The sequence below is a fragment of the Gossypium raimondii genome, chromosome 8 (assembly GCF_025698545.1).
Source record: "Gossypium raimondii isolate GPD5lz chromosome 8, ASM2569854v1, whole genome shotgun sequence".
NCBI classification, from domain to species: domain Eukaryota; kingdom Viridiplantae; phylum Streptophyta; class Magnoliopsida; order Malvales; family Malvaceae; genus Gossypium; species Gossypium raimondii.
This window is the reverse complement of record NC_068572.1, coordinates 6,507,662-6,527,967: the sequence shown is the minus strand read 5'-3', so window position 1 is coordinate 6,527,967 and position 20,306 is coordinate 6,507,662. Positions and strand designations below refer to the sequence as shown.

The 20,306-nt window shown below is 32.7% G+C and overlaps 2 protein-coding genes across 11 annotated transcripts; one reads left to right on the top strand and one right to left on the bottom strand.

The window, feature by feature from the left end:
• Positions 1-8,241: 8,241 nt before the first annotated feature.
• LOC105790557 (pre-mRNA splicing factor SR-like 1) lies at positions 8,242-13,553 on the top strand. Of its 9 annotated transcripts, none has more exons than XM_052634408.1 (7): positions 8,242-8,407; positions 8,841-9,142; positions 10,311-10,391; positions 11,207-11,278; positions 11,991-12,043; positions 12,145-12,225; positions 12,514-13,206. In XM_052634408.1, exons 2-7 carry the CDS (start codon positions 8,855-8,857, stop codon positions 12,566-12,568), a joined length of 630 nt encoding a protein of 209 aa, XP_052490368.1. In that variant the 5' UTR covers positions 8,242-8,407; positions 8,841-8,854; the 3' UTR covers positions 12,569-13,206. The 9 variants fall into 9 exon arrangements, 8 of the variants coding, with proteins under 8 accessions (XP_052490368.1, XP_052490367.1, XP_052490369.1 ...); XM_052634407.1 differs by having other exon boundaries at positions 12,142-12,225; XM_052634409.1 differs by having other exon boundaries at positions 12,142-12,281; positions 12,514-12,662.
• Positions 13,554-14,005: 452 nt separating this feature from the next.
• On the bottom strand, positions 14,006-19,936 carry LOC105790556 (uncharacterized). Of its 2 annotated transcripts, XM_012618215.2 has the most exons (13): positions 19,610-19,932; positions 19,438-19,520; positions 18,896-18,953; positions 18,398-18,457; positions 17,855-17,984; positions 17,066-17,289; positions 16,873-16,965; positions 16,725-16,796; positions 15,647-15,679; positions 15,242-15,373; positions 14,960-15,016; positions 14,444-14,539; positions 14,006-14,337 (listed from the first exon to the last, which is right to left on the bottom strand). In XM_012618215.2, the coding sequence occupies exons 1-13, from the start codon at positions 19,706-19,708 to the stop codon at positions 14,278-14,280; spliced, it is 1,197 nt and encodes a 398-aa protein (XP_012473669.1). In that variant the 5' UTR covers positions 19,709-19,932; the 3' UTR covers positions 14,006-14,277. The 2 variants fall into 2 exon arrangements, 1 of the variants encoding a protein (XP_012473669.1); XR_008198845.1 differs by lacking the exon at positions 14,006-14,337 and having other exon boundaries at positions 14,447-14,539; positions 14,960-15,067; positions 19,610-19,936.
• Positions 19,937-20,306: the final 370 nt, after the last annotated feature.

The window sequence follows — 20,306 nt, the reverse complement described above, 5'->3', positions numbered from 1 at the left end:
ACCAAAAATTTTCATACTATTCCATGATATGCATGATCATATATAAATCTATTTTTTGATTTCTCTCATATTTTACATTTTATTCAATTTAGTCTCTAAACTCGAGATAGGCATAACTTTCGATTCCTAGTTTTGAATTAAAATTTGATTTTATATATTCCCATTAAGGACCTTATACTTTCTATTTCTAACATAATTTTATGAAAATTTTTACATTGATTTAATTTGGTCCCTAATGTGACAAAGTTAACAAACAAGTTAGATTAACTTTACAATCTAGTCCTTTTAATTCATCAAGAAATCATCAATGGAAACTTCCTAAAACTTTAACAATTTATCAAATTGGTACATTGTCTAGATAAATCAAGCTCTTATGATCACAAATCTATAAAAATTGCAAGAAAATAGCTTAATTTCCATACCTATCTGGTGTGATGTATTCATAATGATGAATTGTATGATATCCTTGAGTATTGTATGCATGTTGCAATGGGAAAAATGGTTGGCAGTTAGATAAAGTTAGGATTGGGAAAAATGGTGATTTTGTTAGATACCACTATACGATGTTGCTGAGTGCACCTGTGATGAGCAAAGCTTCGGGCTTTATGGAGGGGACACTGCGGTGTTCAAGCATCAAGGTTAGGAAAGGCGTGAAGGAAGAATAGGAGAAGTAATTGGAAAATTGGAATTTTATTAAGATTTCACCATCCAAGATTGCTGGGAGTAAACTACGACTTGCGATGCTCCGAGCCTTGCATGGGGGACACTTCGATGTTCAAGCATCAAGGTAAAATGTGAAACAGGTCTTTCGGAATGACACCGTGACAACAATTATTAGGTTTCATATAACAACACTGCGATGGTGGTCAACAGGCTCTATGGGGCGACACCATGACTGCGGTAAGGTCCTTCGGGGCAACGCCTTCAAGAGGTTATGGTTATTACGACCAATAAAGTTTGTTGGGACAGTAAACACAGGGTTAGACCAGAAAAGTCCATAGATCAGTATACCAGTAGAGAATTCGTCAAAGGCGATGATAAAAGTGGTTTAGAAAATGTCTCAAACCAACAAGGATAAAAAGTGGAAGTGACTCATTAGATTGGGAGGTATACATTTATGTTCAGTTTGAGACCGCCAAGGGAGGTGCGAATCCTACATTGTTTGAAAGGATGTGGAATTAAGCTAAACAATAGGTCAACCACCAAGCAGACGGGAGATTGTGAAAACCTACCAAAGTCTTTTAGGAAGAAAATTTCAAAACAATGTTGAATGACTAGTGGAGTCTGCCAAGGTTAGTGAAGGGTGGGAGTTCGTCAAGACCATGAAAAGTGATAATGATCCTGATGATCTACCCTAGTTTGGAGCCGTAGGTTCAATGAAACCTCCGTAAGGAAGGTGTGGAAAGAATGAGTACTATAAAGGTTACACTATAAGCATCTGTGTCCCTAGGAGAAGAAAATGTTAAGTAAAGATTGTGTTTTGGCGAAGACCCATGTGTTAATAGTTATTGAAAAACGCTGAATATCGTTAGTCTAGAGTAATAAATATAAGTACCAGGGATCCTGTCTGCCAATGAATGGCTCAGGGTAATTAAGGCACTGGTCTTGCCAACTGAGTTTGCAAATTCTCCTATGAAAACTAGGGAGTTTGATTTTAAGCCAGATGCATTATTTTCTCGAGACCTATGCAGATATATATATATATATATATATATATATATATGCAAGCTATGTATTGGTCTTACTAAGTTCTTTTAAACTTTTGGAATTGTTACTTAAATGCAGGATTAAGTAAAGATGTGGGCATCAAGAAGGACCAAACCGGTTTCCGCAGAAATAAGTGGTACGCTATAACTGTTCATGTATACAGAGGGGCACCCATAAAGGCCTTGCCTTAGGGTTTAAGTTGATTATGTTTGTATTCGAGTATAAATCCAAAGATTGTAAATAAATGTTGGAATTAGGGACATAAGGATTACCCACTAGTTGTGTATGAGAATTGTATTATTTAGACTCTCAAAAATTTTAGTTATTAAAGTATATAATTAAATCTGAAATGAAAGTACCTTTTAAGTCATTGAGTTTGGTGTTTAGTGTAGCATCTGGTATTCAGATCTGTCTTTCGAGTCAAGTATAGGGTGTTACAAATTGAGTGATATCAAATCTTCGGTTCAACCGATCCTCTAGACGTAGGAAGTTAAGGAGTAACCCCTATATATTTGTTACAGTAGATTTGGCTTAGTCCCTTGAGAGTTGTTACGATAAAGTAAGTGTGAAAGTGAATGAGTGCAGGTTTGGCGAATTATAATTAGGGGTGAGCAAAATTCAATTCGACTAAAAAAAAGTTTGAATTTCGATTTAATCAAGTTAATTGAACCAACTCGAATTATTTTTCGAATTTCGAGTTCGAATCGAGTTGAACTTTCCAATTCGAATAAATTAAATATCAAACACTTTTACTTCCCTTTCCCTAACCCTATCAAACCCTTTTACTTTCCCCCAAAAATTATATTTCCCCCCAAACCTCCAAACCTTTTTTCTTTTTACTTCTCCCACAAAAATTTTACTTCCCCCATGTTGAATCTAGTGTCCTGAATATAGAATTTCCGTCTAAGTACACTTATAATTTATAAAGTGAAAATTACTTTCAAGGAAAATATTAATCATAAACATTAAAGTTAATTTATTGATATTTAAACATAATATTTTAAAAATATATATTTAGTCAATTAAAAAACATTATCATTTTATTAGCAAAATGAGAGATTTTCTTTTTTTCTGAAAGGAGCAAAATTAGAGATTTGTAAAGGGTAAACTACAAAAATAGTCACTTTTGTTTGCCCCAGATTATATTTTAGTCACTTATGTTTGAAATGTTACGTTTTAGTCACTTACGTTGTCGTTTTGTTATGAAGTGGTCACTCTACCGTTAAGCTCCGTTACCTCCTTAATGGAGGTCCTTCATGGCAGTTCAAATAGTTTTTAAATGCCAACTTGGATGTCCTACATGGCAGTCCAAATTAAATTTATTTAATTAAAAACCTATTTTCATCCCAACAATTAGACATCCAAGTTGGCATTTAGAACCTATTTGGACTGCCATGTAGGACTGCCGTTAGGGAGGTAACGAAGTTTAACGGTAGAGTGACCACTTCGTAACAAAACAATAACGTAAGTGACTATAACGTAACATTTCAAACATAAGTGACTAAAATGTAATATGAAGCAAACAAAAGTGACTATTTTATAATTTATCCTATTTGTAAACCATTACTTTCCATAATTATATTTTGACCAAAAACAATCCTTATTAATATGGATTAATTATTTAAATTAATTTAGCAAAGGTTTAGTTTTTATCCGGGCACACCATTTAAAAATTTAATCTATCGTGAAACAATACATAGTAGACCATAAATCTATCAATTTAAACCACTACGTTTTCATTCAGGCAAAAACCATAAGAGTAATAAAAATGAATTTATTTATTAATAATATTAAGAAGTTATTGACTATGCTGATTGAGTATTAGTTTGATTGGTATGAATATTATTGTCGATGCAGAAAGACGTGGGTTCGAGTGTGCTAAAGCACATTATCCTCATATTTATGGGTTGGGGAAGGGCTATAGGTACTTCTAAGCATTATGTAAAAAAGACTCAGATATGATCAGAACCTATAATAAGATTGTTCAAAAAAAAGTTATTGACTATTCATATATATGTACACTATGGTAATATGAGGTTAAAAAAAAAATTAATAATCATATTCACATAATATTTTTTTGACACATGACACTCTACATTTGAAGCACTTATTTATAATTTTGGTAAATTATTCTTTTATTCATTCCTTTTTTCTAAATTATTCCATGCTTTTTGTTTAAAATTTTCTTTATAATTTTTATATGTTAAATATAAAGTTAATTTTAAATAAATTATCCCTTTATTTTGAGATTTTACTTAATTGTTAAACTTAAATTACAGTTTTTTTAAAAGACACCTATTAATAGCATTTGTCAAATTAAATTTATATTTTTAAATATAATAAAAGTTAATTACATTCGTTAATTAAAGTAGAGTAAAATAAATATAAAATTAAAAAATAAAATTTTAACAATTTTAACATTAAAATAAATTAATTTAACGATATATAAAATAAATACCTAAGAAATTATTAATAATATTATTTAAATTATAATATATTAATATTAATATTCAATCAATGATGATTTCTTCTATTATTCTAATATTAAATATTTTAAAATAACTAATTCTAAATTCGCTAAATATTTTAAATTTTTATGTAATTACATTACTTTTTCAATTTATTGATAATACTTTGAAAATTTCATTAAAATTTTTAAACATAAACCAATGTTATAAATCTAATATATACAACTGATACATCACATAGGGATACAAATTAATTAATACGGAGAGAAGTATTAAACTAAAGTTGCGAAAAACAAAAATAATCAATGAAATAAATTACTACTTGTGTGAGCATGTAACACTTGTAAAAAAATTAATTAGTTATATTTTTTTTTTGTGAATTACAATAATAGGACAAAACCCAAACAATCAATGTGACTAGTGCGACTCAAACTCAGACTACACTTAGAGTGGTGAACACTTTTGACTATTAAACCATCACATAAGGTTCAATTTTTAGTATCTTTGTGTAAATGTATTACTTTAAAGTACATATAAAATTTGTGTTTTCCTCATAAACCATAAGTTATTTTAATTACCATTTTATTTGTAATATAAAATTTCAATCTTGAGCAGATTTCTTAACATCTATCTCCCATATTCCTGTATTCTTGTATAAAGATTAGGTAATTCTACGAATAGTATGTACATAAATATTTAACTTTTAATGATTAAATGAGAAGATTATTAAGGAAACTTTATCCTAGAGAGTGATTATATAATAATTTCAACATTCTCCCACTTCCATCATATGATAACTCTAAAATTTGAATATTTGATATTTCAATACCAATTTTAATATGTTTATAGAATATTAATTTTGTCCAAGATTCACATAATACGAGTATTCTAATTTGAATTTCCTTGATAAAGCGAACAGTGGGTATAAAAATAATGGTAAAATTACAATGAAATAATTTCTTTGAAGAAAATATTTTGAGGATCAATCTCAATTTTCACAACAATAAAATAAAAGTTCAGCACGAGAATTCAATTAACTAATATAAATCTAAAAATTAAATAAGAATAAATTAAACAATTATTAAAAGAGTAAGAATAAAATAAAAATCAACTAAATAAATAATTAAGGCGAATAATAGAATAACTTATTTAGTCTGCAAGTAGTGATGAAGTTTATTTTTAGTTAATGGGATTTACTCATCTAATTTAATTATCGATAAGCCCAAGGTTCATGACTAAAATGACCTCAAGATGTATATATAGCTTACATGTGTTTAAAGAATCCTACTTTTATGTATGTCGTATAGGAATTAGCTAAACCTTAAACCATACTCTCATCAACCCCTACTACCTAAGTTAGCCTATATATTATAGGCAGCTCTGTTGTCAATTGGTGTGTATCTTAGCGAGCTTAGGTTGTCTTTCAACCTAGGTTCCTAAGGTGAAGCGGACACTCTTTTTGTTTAACTCTTTCTTAGATTGTCTTTCAACCTAATTATCACTGATGTTAATTATGAAGAACAAATTGAACAATTAATCTCACCATAATCTTAAACTTATCTCTAACTTATATCAATTAATAATCCATTAGCTTCCTATTTATTTCACCATTACTTAAGTGGTTAATTAGTTCATAAGGAGCATCAAAACAACAAACAAGAATAATAAAACAATCATAAGACAGTAACTGAAAATAGATTAAGAGAAAAGCCATGTTAATGAATAGTTGCAGTTCCAATCCGAATATAAGTGTTGCTTCGATGAACATTGGCATTACACCTACAATTACATCAAAAGAAAAACTAAAATAAAACCTAGAAGAAACTGAATAAATAGAAAAACTAATGTTGCTCTCTTTCAACACACTTACTTGAAACATAAAGATGACTATTTATAGCCTTATGTTGACCCAATTAGGGCTTTAACCTGGGTGTGAAAAAAATGAAATCGAGCGCAAAAAGACAAAAAATTGGGGCAACACCCATGTGTGGTTGAGCAACGTTCCACAAGGCATACGGTGCTTCGACACTCTCATGCATTTTCTTCAAAATTTAACTCTCGTTTTGCTTCCGCTCATAATTGAACTCATCCCTCATGCCAAATTGGACCCAAGTTAAGCCAAAAACCCTTACTAAAATATCTGCAACTTAAAATAACTAAAAACAAGAAAAAAAAACATAAAACATAAATATGATGTCATGCATGAAATATACTCTAATTATGCAACTAAATACAATATTTTACTTAATAACTCATATAAATATATGTGTACGTTCACATATATTTATATGACTAGGACTTATTAAACATTCCATCTATTACAATGCATGATCATCTCTAAAAGAGTACTTGATGATGAAGAACTTTATGAATGAATTTTTTAATCATTCAAAGTCTAATTGAGCATCTAAACTTTATGTGCACAAATTGAAGCATGTTCGCAAATTTTAGATTGTGAATATAACTGACCTTGGCATATTATAAGGAGTCGACAACATTTAGTTTGATGTGATTCATGTGATCTTAAATTGTTTATCGACAATGCCTTAGTTATGGGATTTATAATTATAACATCCTACATTCTTCTAGTCGATGGACTTGGATGCAACACACTACATTTGTTACTGAAACAACTCAAATAGAATAAAAGCATAACATCGAAGTTAAGATAAACAAGTGTGACATATGAATATTGAACAAATGATACATTATAAGCATGAATAAGACATTGCTAAACCTAATATCTAAAAGTTATGTGTCTTTTATTCTAGTATGATTTTAGGATTTTATTTTATTTTTCTAACTAATTTTATATATTTTTAGTGTTAAATTGGACTTAATTTTTAGTGTTTCTTACCCAATGTAATTCTGAAATAGCAAGAAGAAAGGATAGCTTGACATATGTAATTAAGGCAATTCCGCTTCAGTGGAAGATTTCTTCGCTCCAAAATGCACAAATAAACAACCTTTCACTTTAGTGGAAAGTTTATTTCGCTCCAATAAGCGCAGACAATCAACCTTCCGTTCCAGCAAAAGGTTTGCTTGTTGGAGCAGCACGAGTACCATATTTAGGCTATCTCACTTAAGCAGGGTCTTTTTGAATCGCCCAAAGTCCAATATTTTTTTTTGAATAAAATCCAATATTTTTTATAAACCAATATATATAATTTTAAGGGTATTTTTGTTTTTACATATAGCTTAGAAATATATATAGACCTCAAAATTTTGGTAAAAGCATCATGAAAGCCTTTGTACTAGAAATCGGATTGCATTTTGCTCTCTCTACTAAAAAAATTAGCAAATTAGTCATTGTACATTAAATAAAAAAGCCAACTGGTCATTCTATTAAAAAATTCATCCATTTCTACTATTAAAAACTGATCCATGTATGTCAGAATGAGGTAATATGACATGCCATGTTTAATTGTTTAGTTATTCTATTAGCCACACCAATTTTTAACAATAGAAATGGATAATTTTTTTTATAGAAATGACCAGTTTGCTCTTTAATATAATGTATATATTGACTAATTTACTCATTTTTGAGTAAAAAGAGTAAATGCATATTAACTTTTAGTACAAGAACTTTCATAATACTTTTAACCATAATTTTCAATCTTTTCAATTTTACTATTTTAATAAAAGCTACATTTGTTTTTCATATAATTATTTGATAAATTTATTACATAGAATTTTTCACGTATGGGTTCAATATTATTTATTAATAAAATAATTTTAAATTTAAATTTAAATATCAATATTATTTATTAAGTCTTTGATTGAGTTTATGTCACCTTAAATTGGGTTACTAAATTAATCAAGAAATTACAAAAATATCTTTTCGTAATTAAAATATATTATTTAAATGTATTTTAATATTTTATTTAAACAAAATATGCATATAATAAAATTTAAATACACAAATTAAATTTACATTTTAATATATTTTATACATATTTTTAATATGCCCATAACATATATAACATATATATAATTAATTTCAAGCTATATGTTTTTATTTTTTAATGTTTTAATATTGAATGCATCACATGGCCTCGGGTCTATACTTGATATACCCGTGGGTCATGGTTCGGTCGCCATAGGAAAAAGGTTGGTACTAAAGAGGAAAGCCTAAGCTCTCACCTCTTCGACTTAGGGTTTATTGTTTATCATCCTCCTGTCAATTGCTTTGATTCCTTCCCAAAATTTCATTACTCTCACGCTTTTTAGTGGTGCGTTTCTCAATTCCTCATCCTTCCCTTATGATTTCTCGGTTTTCCCCCTTATCTTATGTTGAATCTATCTACTTCTTCTCTTTATTCGTTTATTTCGATTCTGGCCGAGGATATTTTGTTAAATGAGAATTTTTGAAGGGATTCGCTTTGTCGTTTGTACTTATTAGGGTTTTGATATTTGATTGACGATTAATATGCTTCTACGTACGATGTTTTAAAGAAAATACCTTATTTCCAATTAATTTGATTAGGGTTGGTTTTCGTATCTCGAATAGTTTCAAGGTTTTTGTTTTTAGATATTAGAAATCAGGATGGGTTTTCTGGTTCTTCTGAGTCTGTTTCTTTTCTCTCGAAAATCAGATTATGTTATTTTGAGCGGAGTAAGGTTATGATTTATGACACTTTGTGTGGTGTATTCTTGTGTTGACAGTGCGGGGTATTGTCATGGAGATACAGACATGTGGTAAACCGATTGATTCGCTGTTAGAGAAGGTGCTTTGTATGAATATATTATCCTCTGATTATTTCAAAGAGCTTTACCGATTAAAGACTTACCATGAAGTCATTGATGAAATTTACAATCAAGTTGATCATGTCGAACCGTGGATGACTGGGAATTGTCGTGGTCCTTCTACTGCATTCTGCCTTCTTTACAAGTTTTTTACCATGAAACTTACTGTCAAGCAAATGCATGGGCTACTGAAGCACCCTGATTCTCCTTACATTAGAGCAGTAAGTGGAAATTTTCCCGTTTATCTTCTCTTATTTGTTTTCCCAACCATGTAGAAATTGTTTGTTGGAAGAGAGGATGGATAGTCGTTTCACCATTGTTTTTGCATTTATTCATGTCTATTGATCTTTGATGTGTAATGCGGCTGAGCTTTCCCACTTTTGTACATTTTTATCAACTTATAGTTCATTAGTATTGTTGTGAACCTGAAGTTGTCATTACAACCTGATTGTGGTTTAAACATGACTTCGTTACTCTATCATTGTTGTTTGTATTTTTGGACATTTTAAAAGTTGTAAGTGCTTGCTTAGTCGAGTGGACTGCCTGACCAAGCTTGCCTTATTTTCTTTTATTTGTAAAAATAAATATGTAAGCATTATAATATTATTGTTTTACATAGCAGATTGCTACAAACAAAGGTTGACATGTGATTTTTTCTTTGAGTTGCTGAGAGTTTGCCAACCCCCATATAATAGTAACTTGCTATGCTTATGAGATGCCTGCAATATCCAAGGTTTGATGAGTCTCCTTTTTTTTTCTTGGGTTACTTAGATTTGTTCGGTCCTGCATTTTCGGAATGATTGATCAACATTGTCTGTTGAATCACTTATCGTTATTCATCCAGTTTAAGTATTTTTTATCTACCATATCTATGGACTTGTAGTTATATGAATAGGAATCAGATCCTATTTCCTTATCGCTACACTGAAGATTGGGCATTATGTAGGTTTGCAAATTCTCTCATATGCTCTCTAACTAAGGCTGATTTTTCATTTATTATTTGCCTTTGTTGTTGTACTTTTCACCTTTCACTCTATATTTTTGGTTTATTAGATTTTCTCAGTCAAGGCTTTCTGAAATAATGCACCAGTTGCTCATTGTTTTTGTTCATGCAGTGTCTCATATGCTAGTCGTACCAAAATAATTACTCATATTGCACAGACTATTCCTACAGTTTGAAAGTTGCCTAACTACACTAATTTAGATCATTGCTATCTGGTTCCTTGAAATTATGCATGAAAATACCTGCAATGTTTTGCATCTTGTTACAGATTCATTATTCCCATTCTCTGGTTCTTTTACAATGTGAATGTATATATGGCTGCCTATGGTTGTTTTTTTCATTTAGCCATTAACCGTATAGTTGATGACTTAAACTTATGGTTGCAGATTGGATTCCTCTACTTGAGATATGCTGCCGATCCGAAGACTTTATGGAGTTGGTTTGAACCATACATCAAAGATGAAGAGGTAATAGATGCTTTGACTGCTGATTTGTGGTATCTTGAATTTGTTGTCGTAAAATTTGCCTAAATACTTTATCATTTACATTGATGTTTTTATTTTTGTACAGGTCAGGAAATCTCTTTTTTCCACAATTTTTTGTTCCCAAATACAGCATTATTTTTTTGTTTACCAAGCATTATAGTTTTCTATTGGTAATGTTTGATATTTGATGTTAAGTTACTCTATAAATTGCTTAAGGTCAATTTTTGCTCTACAATTGCAGATTGTAGTAAGGCTGAATTATTTTCCTTTATTCATTAGTTTGGGTGCCATCATGCTTTGTAATTTGTTTAATGAGCTGGTTTGTGTCTAAAGATAAGTAAATATTCTAATGGATAACTATTTCCTCAACATTCTTTTCCTGCAGTAACTAAGAATAGGTTGACTAGTTAATCCAGTTATGGATATCAAGCCTAGCATTCTCTACTTTGTCATTATTTCCGGTGTAACTCATAACTTCAATAGTTTTTATTTTGCAAGCACTTGATATCTTTCTTTCTTGTTGACTGGTTTTTTTAATAATAATTTAAAAGGTATATAAAAAATATTAGGAATGGTTGTTCATTTATATTCCTTCACCCCACCCCCCTTATTTTAGCATGTAAAACTTTGTTTCTGTTTTGGGCTTTTTTCTAATAACAATTAATAGAAGATTAACAATAAAACATGTACAAATTTATTTGCAAATGATTATTCATTTTTATTCCCCTTTTCTTCGACTTTAAAATATGGAGCTTTGTTTATGTTTTGAGCACAAGTTGAAATCATTGCTTTTTCAGGAATTCTCCCCTGGATCTAGTGGACGAATGACCACAATGGGCGTGTACGTGCGTGATTTACTTCTTGGACAGGTTAGACTGAACATTCAACATGCTTTATGATACAAAAAATGTTTTCCCTGCCATTCACATGTTGACCTGAACCTCCTTTCTAGTGAGAAATTGTCAGCCTTTTAATGATATTTTGATCAATTTGAATTTTGTAAGCTTATCGTGCAAAAAGGAATTGTTCTGGTTTTCTCATTGAAGTTTGCATTTAGTTTATGATAACCTACCTGCTAGTAAGGACGTGCTACACCATTCTGATGAACCATAATAAATCAACCAGATATTGCATTTATATCTCCAGGTATAAAAAATAATAAAAATGTTTTTCTCTTCTTTCATGATTCTAGATTTTTTAAATATACCTACTTAAGATGATGCATGTCTGAGGAAATCCTTATCTTTTGTGGACAAGTACATCAAAATTTGTTTGAACAGCTTGCCAGTGGCCCAAATGGAATTTTATTTGAAAGAGTTGGTCAACTTATTACTAAAGCGAGGAGTCAATTGCAAACATAGTACAAAGTAGCATTCCGTGCTAAATATTCTAAAATTTATGCAAAAGCCATTGGAGGTCTATTTAATGGTTGTAGAAGAAATTTGGGCTGAAATTTGAAGAAATTCTTCTGAAAGCAGTAGTGCGGAACATAATTAATCTAATTAGTATTCCCCGCTTGATCCTGTAATGAACTTAAATGCAATATAACGTTTATGCTATTTGCATTCTGGATTGGCAAAGAATTTCTGGACAACCAGATTTTTGCTCTTGCTGCTATTGTATGTTCGAAGAAGGTACTATTTCTCAGTCTGCCCTTCAATGTATCCTTTAATCTGAGTTTTTTTTTTTCCTTTGTTTCCTTTTATTTTCAAAGCATTTCATTGGTTTGCAGCAGCAATGCGGGCCGAATGCATGCTTCTTTGACTCTTCCTGGATTGGAACTTGAAGCACAGCCTAGAACTTCCTTCTGTATAGGGTCCGATACTTAACAGAATGTCATCATTTAGATTGTTATTGTTTAAGTGTACTATTGTAAGCTCCCAGTATTCTTAGAGTTTGTTTCCCTTGGTTGAGTTGAATGCTAGGTTATTTGTCTGAATTCTTTATTGGTCTTTTGTGTTGATTTTTATGTCCAAGATGGACAATATTTGTTGACTGTTCTTCGAATTCATTTGGACTTTGTCATGTCTTTCATTTAGGTTTGTTGTTGGTTTTGTTTTTCATAGAGGGAAAAAAATTGACACTCTTGACTTTCTTGCTGCAGTACTACTTTGATACTCTTTTCCCCCGAATCCCTGTTCCTGTGTTGCGGCAGGTGACATCCAATCTTGAGAAGATGAAGCTGCCTACTAAACCTTCAGGTTCAACTGGGGATAATAACCGTCATGGATCTGATGACACTGCTCGCCGCCCACCTTCTGTAAAAGCAGCACTTTCTGTCTCCTTTGGTCAGCGTGCCCCCCATCGGGCATCGACCAGGGACTCTTCCCCTGTGCGTCGCACTCTACCCCCATCACCTTATGACAGATCCAGTGGTGATGATGCAAGGAGGTCTCCCAGCCACCGTCGCAGCCAGAGCCGTGATAGAGAGTATTCTGACAAGGATAGGGATCGGAATCGTGATAGGGATAGGGAAAGGGAGAGGAGCAGGGACCAAGACCGGGGTTGGGGTCGGGACCGTGATAGGGAACGAGATAGAAGCAGGGATCGGGATCGGGATCGTGATTGGGATCGTAATAGAGAAAGAAACAGGGAGAGGGAGAGGGAGCGAAGACATGATTATGATAGAAGGTCAAGGTACGCTGATGAAAGTAGGCGATACAGGAGCAGAAGCCGAAGTCCGAGTGTGAGCGGAAACAGGAGGAGCAGAAGTCAGAGTGAGCAAGGTGGGAATAGTCATTATGATCGACTTCCAAGTCCAGCAAAAGAGGGAAGCAAGGCATCCAGTAATTTGGCGAAGCTGAAAGATCTGTACGGTGATGTAAGTGATACAAAGGGAGATGATGCTGGGTTCGAAAGGATAGCAAAGAGGGACAACAGTGGTGAAGAGGTGATTAGACTAGGTGGTTCTTCTTGGAAATAATAGGGTGGGTGGGTGCATTGCAGAGCACCAAATCAAATCAGACCCAAAAACAAGACAAACTTTGTCAACATTTTCATTCTCCCTGTCTGGACAATGCTGGATAGATGCAGTCGTGGTCACGACTGGCATATCGTGTATACTAATGTTTCATTATCTTCTTAATTTTAACTTCAGATGATTCCAAAATTAAACTTCAATTGCGCATGAACAACTTTTTCGGATGCCTAGCTGTTTGTTTGTTGTTGGTTATTATCTAAATACCGAGTATGAAATTAAAAGAAAAAAAAATTATCTAGATTCAAATTTAAGAATTATTTACATGAGCAAAAATATAATATTTGTTTCTAAAGTTAATTATTTTAATAAATAATTAAATATTTATATAATGGTGTTCTCATCTTTTGATATTTTTATATGCAATTTTAAAGATTGAATCCAAACTTAAAAGAAAATTTATTTGTAAGCATCTCACCGATTTACTTCAACTCAATTATTGATTAATTTTTAATAAACATAAATTCAATAACCATTACTATTATCTTCTGAATATTGTACTGAATTTTTAGACAGTTTTCTATTTTGGGAAAGGAGTTCATCATAAATGCATCACCCCTTGTCTTGCTAGTTCTCTAACCAAAGCAGGATAAACAGAATGAAAGAAAAGAACAGCAAGTAAAAAATAGCTGTATCTATCCAACACTGCATTTCAGGGCTTAAATTAAGCATATGTCCCAGTCCATGATCACACAATTTTGAGACAAGATTGGAAGTTCATTGTAGTTTAGATAATTGATTTATACATGTAATTAATTTCAAGTGTTGTTTACCTCTGATCCTATAGGCTATACGTAAACTGAAATACCAGACTTGCTATTACCAAAGTTGAAAACTACCCTCACAGCCGTTAATGTATTAACAAAGAATAATAAGACATGATGTAACTATCTAAGATGTTGTGGGTTCGCTACCGCTCGGCTCATCCAACATCTCAACCACAGGAGCATACTGCACAAGTTAAAAGCAGGAATGGTGAGGGATGATATTGTTTATATACATATAGAGAGAGAGAGAGAGATTGAAGTTCATGGAGATGAAAAAATCAGAGAGAGACCTCATCATTCTCTTCAAAGTAGATTCCATCAACTGCACTTTTCTGCTGGAACTCCCATCCTAAACTATTTTCAAGCAGCTCTTTTAATTTCCTTGTCTGCAAAATTCACATATATTGCAACTCAGGATTTTCACTTCACATAATTTACTTATACCTGCCGCTTGCAAATAAATAATTGCAGGGGACTAAAAGTATCCACATTCTCCCATCAGATACTAGCCAAATCACCCAAGGATTTTAAGGGTTTTCATATACACACAGTCCAGGCAGTCTTTATATCTAACAATCAGGTTTAATTAGTTAAAGATTGAAGATAAAAAGTAGTGTATGAATAATAAGCCTAGTCTCCATTTGTCACCATTGACTCCTTTTAAGAGGAGAAAAAAAAAAAGGAAAGGGATAACTATACGGAAGAAATAGGTGAAGTGTAAAAACCTTCCTAGTTCGTAACATGTTTTGGCAAGTATAAAATTGGTAAGAATTGAAACGTAGAAAAGCCAGGCTTAGAACACATACCCATGAGAGAAGATCTCCATCAACAACTGAAGCATCTTGCACTAACGAAAAGAAATCCTGTGATTCCACCATCAAACTACTTATCAATTTTGGTGTAGGCTAATGTCACTGAAAAATGGTTACTTTAAAGTTAGGTACAAATGAAACAATAAGTCAGGTGCTCCTATTTCTAACTAAATGCCAGAACTTGACAAAAAGATGCAGGTTTCAACTATTTCAAGGCAAAATAATCATGCTAACAATCAGTCAGCACAACCACACATCTAAAAATCATGAAACTACCTTGCAAAAGCAGTGCAGAAAGCTATCAGAAGAAAACCATGAATCATCCAATAATGCTGATGTCCCTGCCTCTCCAACACTACGATCTTTCTGAAGTCCATATTTTAGTTGATAGTAGATGACCTTAATGAACTGTCACAATCCTGCCATATGTTAGATATTAACACTAAACTATAAACATCAAGACAGGAAAAAAGGCATCATGTGTTGTTGACAGACAGCATATGCTGAAACTAAGAGAGAAAAAAGATAGCTCCAATTCAGTATGCATAAACTTGAATGGAATAGCAAATATTTTTTGATCTAGGCATACAGCTCTTACCATAATGTGCAGAATTATATAGTTACGGCAAATTTACCCAAAAAAGGATCCCAGACAAAGAAACGATAAATTCAGAAAATTACCTTTGTGAACAACTGACTCCTTGTTTGAAAAGGCTGCAAAATATATACAACGGAAAAGTCAAGGCCAGATAAAAATAACAAATCCATTTGCTATATACTAGCATTAAGTAATTTAACAATGAAAACAAGCCAAACAGTTGAATATACATGAAGGGAGGAAATGTAAGCCTTTTGAAAAATGGAACTAATAAAACATTTATGCAGCAGACAGAATGTTCGGTGCGTAGCATGGTTTTTGTGCATCCAAGGTCAGACCTAGGATCTCTTACCAATAAAATTTTCCAAAATCAAGCATCCATATTCATATAAATTAATGTTCAAGTTGTTGCAGCTCCAGATGAAGGTGTTGATCGTTCAAGAGTGTGGTTTAACTCCAATCCTCATCATGCATTGGCGGTCTATTCAGGATGCTAAAAGTTCAATCAATTAGGATGACTAACTAAGAAGAACCAGTAGTGAGTTTCCTTCTTATTTGGTATATCTTCGCTCACTATTGCTGATGGAGGATCAATTAACTTATCCTTAAATATTAAAGAACCAATACATTGTAATAGAGAACAAGTGGCTTCTTCTTCATATTCCACAATATCTCATATTTTACTGATCCCAATGCAACAGTGGAAGGTATAGTGGCATCCATTTTAAGCCAGGTCATTTGCAGAGGGTAAATTGAAGAAATTATAAGCATTGGACGACACCAGAGTAAGGATAATAGCCTTAATATTATCCAAACATGCTTTAAGTCTCTTTGTCACTATCAAGCATTCAACTCTTCAAGTTTGCAAACAGTGCTTTGACAAGAAGAGTGATTCTAGCACATCAAAAAAGCATCAAAATACTTCTGCCTAATAAAGAGACAAGAAAACCATCACCAGAAATCAATAATGATAATAGAGTCTGATGGATGGAGATGTCATATAATATAGACAAGAAAAATGAAACTCAAAGAAGCAATTAACAACATCCACACTATTTGCCCTACCCCTTTTAGGTGATATGACAGACCAACAAATACATGTCAACCATTCATCAAGGGCCCAATATGATGTGAATATAAAATTGGAAAATAAATACTTACAGCCTCAGTACAGCCTAACAGAAGGCTAACCAAAGATTTCCATTGCATGAATGCTTCAAGTGATTGGCCCATCTGCAGGATAATCGCATGTTGTGAAATTCAAACAGAATCCAACTTTAGGGGAAAATGTATGTTATTCTGTTCATACCAAAAAAGCTATAAATGCAAATTGTAGCTCCCCAAGAAGCGACTCTTCAGAGCCACCATAATCCTTCACCAGTAAGGTCTCTAATAGTTCGGTCTGCATAGGGAAGCAAAAAAATTACAGTGAAACGAGAAAATGCCATTTAGAAACTATTCAAATTTAATTACACTCAACACCATGACTTAGCAACACTTGCCTTGTCAAGATTCAAAGAAGTAAGTTGTTCACTTTCAATTCCTTTGCGCTTTATGATACGGGGTATTGGTGTATAATAGCATCCTCTTTTAGGATGTTTCTCAGCAGGTGAAGAGAATTTACTATTCCTCAACTGCTCATCTAAAACTCTCTCCATAGCACTCTTACAAGTATTCTTCAGCATCCCATGTTCATATGTAACCGTAATTTCTCCTCCAATGGGTTCTGCACATTGGATGTATCATGTTAGATCATGCTAAGCAGACTCTAATTGGAGAGAATATTACATATCTAAGCCCACCAAAGTTGTCATATTACTAAACATCAACAATGCAACATGGAACACATGAGATACCCCAGAACACTGGAATCTTAGGTAGCCACAAGAATCCATTTCAATGAAACCTAGTCAAAAAATTTCATTAACCATAAGAATGTCCTTTAAGGAGCCATTGCTTAAGGAGCCATAAGAATGTTATTCTATTAAAAACTGTTAATGGAACTCTAAGAAGTTTTTTTTACATTGCTAAAAAATGAATGAAGTACAAATTGACATTCAAAATTGTGTTGTAAATGAGCTGTCTACCTAGTCCACACTTTCCAATTTAAGCTCACTATACGCCCTGCATTCCCTTGTTAAAACCAAGAAAAATGATAAAACAGAAATGTAAGAAAGCCCAGGTGAGGAATTAAAAGCATGAGCATCCATACATAAGCAAAAGTACACACATCATAAAAACAGTGCCATACACATGGAGATCAAAATGCTGTATCTAAAAAAAGAGCAAACCTAATCGTTCAATAGTGCTTTTTGTAATGTAATTAGACAATCTCTTCCAATCTGCATAAAGGCTTAGATCATAGGGGCCCAGATGCTTGTCAAATTCAAAACTTCTAACTGCTTGCCTGTATCTCTCTTCCTAGAAACAGAAATGAAGTACGAACTAATTAAACGCATTATTTAAAAAAAGTGTTGCTCATAACATTAGCAAAAAAATAGCTCAATTCAAATCTTCCAAAATAATAAGCATTGCCTTTCACTTTTAGGGGTCAAGCTCCACTCCATTATTTTCCTATCCATTACCATCCAATACAAGTTTACCTGCCATTTATAAGTATGACCTGCACACTTCATAAGTGGGTCTACACAAAAATAATGATGATTAATGTATTGGAAAGTAATGGACAAAAAACTAATGGACAAGATAACAACCCCACTTTTGGGGCTTGAATCCCATATTACAGAATACTTCCATTACCAATCTAGTACGAATCGATATCTAAATGAATCATCGAAAAGAATATAAGAAGCACAATTAACATGAATACAGACCTCTTCTTCTGGTACTTTAATTAAGCGTTCCTCTTGTTGATCCCACATACGAACAACCACCTGCCAATGGTAGGATATATTCTTACAAGTTATGTCAAGCTCCCAATCTGAGATAAATTAACAAGGAACTTTGTGTTCACTTGAGTTAATGATCTTGAAAGATTCTAACTTATCACTGAGGAACAAGCAAATGGCTAAATTAGAACTCTAGCCAGTCCATATTTTTACTCAGCAAAGAAGATGCATAACAATGGCTATACATCAACTAATCTAGTTTAGATAATATAAGTGCTCAAAAACACCATCATTAGAAAAACAAATACAGCAGCATACAATAAATATGAGAATCAATTGACAGAATAGCATTACATGTATATTGTATATATATACATAAAAGTCTGTTTTCCTTCCTCAACTTTATTTAATAGCAACAAGAAAACTGTATTTCCCTTTTCTACTACCAAAATTTTCTACAAACATGTTTGAAGACCTTCACACCTGAGAGTATCCAGCATCGATAAAGAAGCCAGTAATTGGTGAAAACTCTTTGCCATCCCTGCATGTTAACCAATAAAAGCCAATGATATAGATCTCCAAATGAAAATATATAAGGAAATAATGAAAAATGGGATTTTTTTCAGAGATAACATGTTATGCTAATCTGAACTGCATCTTCTGTTAGGTGATGATGGCCTACGATCCCATCAAGTAATTACCAAGCACGATAACAATAAATTCTCTTCTTTTCAGTTACATGTGATTGGCTATAAGGATAATTTTACACCATTGCTAATTTTACTTTTAAAATAAAGTAAAAATGTGATTTTAGAGTTGTATCTCTACTCATCCTCCTCTTGCCAGGAGCATTCTCCACTGCCTCATATTTTCAAAGGCAGTATGATAGGCTTCCTCTTTACATATCAAAACCATCATAAAGTAACTTGCTCCATTCATTAAGCACACAAGATCCAACACCCACATAAATGACTAAATTCAGTTGACACAGTGCTAAGCTTTTGGCTGATAATTTTGAAACTAACCTGGTGGAAGAGCTGTAAAAGACGAAATGAACACCCGGCGGAATCATTTTAATGCCTTTAAAAGCAGGCCCCACAGAAAAGACCTGCAAATAACAAGAAAAGAAAAGAAAAAGGTGGAATAAAATATAATTTGAGAAACAAAAGAGAGATAGGGAAGGGGGCGGAGGAGTACCTGAGTGTCGATGCCGATAAGAGTGTATTGAGGGACGTCAAGGAGGAGAAGCGTAGCTCCGCTCTTTACTAACTCCAATGCCTTATCTGCATCCATCATTTCCCCGTCGGTTTTAGTTCTCAACTAGAAGTTGCTCCCTTCTTAAAACAAGGTAGGAGGAGGAAGGAGTAGGAGGGGATTGGCGGTTGAGTAAAGAAGAGAGTGGAGGTAGTTTCTGGAGTCAACCCAAGCTCTGGTCTGGACTTTGAAGATTGGGCTTAGGTTTGGCTGCTTTTGGGTACAATTGCTTGTGCTGTACCGCACTTTGAGTTGAGGTACGCCAGAGCGATAATACATACGTTATAATCCATACTGTAAGTATATTAACATTTATGATTTAATGTTTAAATATATAATCATGGCGTGTATATATATGGAATGGATTTACTTTGTTGAGCTTGGAAGGTAGTAATAAAAAAAAGTTTGATAGTTTTAGATATAATTTAGGAATATATAGTTCAAAAATTTTCATGGCACCGTACCAAATCCAAATACTACTCATCAATTCAGTGTTTAGCATACTGAGAAAACCCTTCTGTTCTTCTTGGCCTCTTCACTTTCATTGTTCACTTTTCTTTTTAATTTTGTTTGACATCCACAAAAATATTTTCCTTTTTAAATAAATCTAAAGTAATGCAATAACTCTTAAACTTGATAA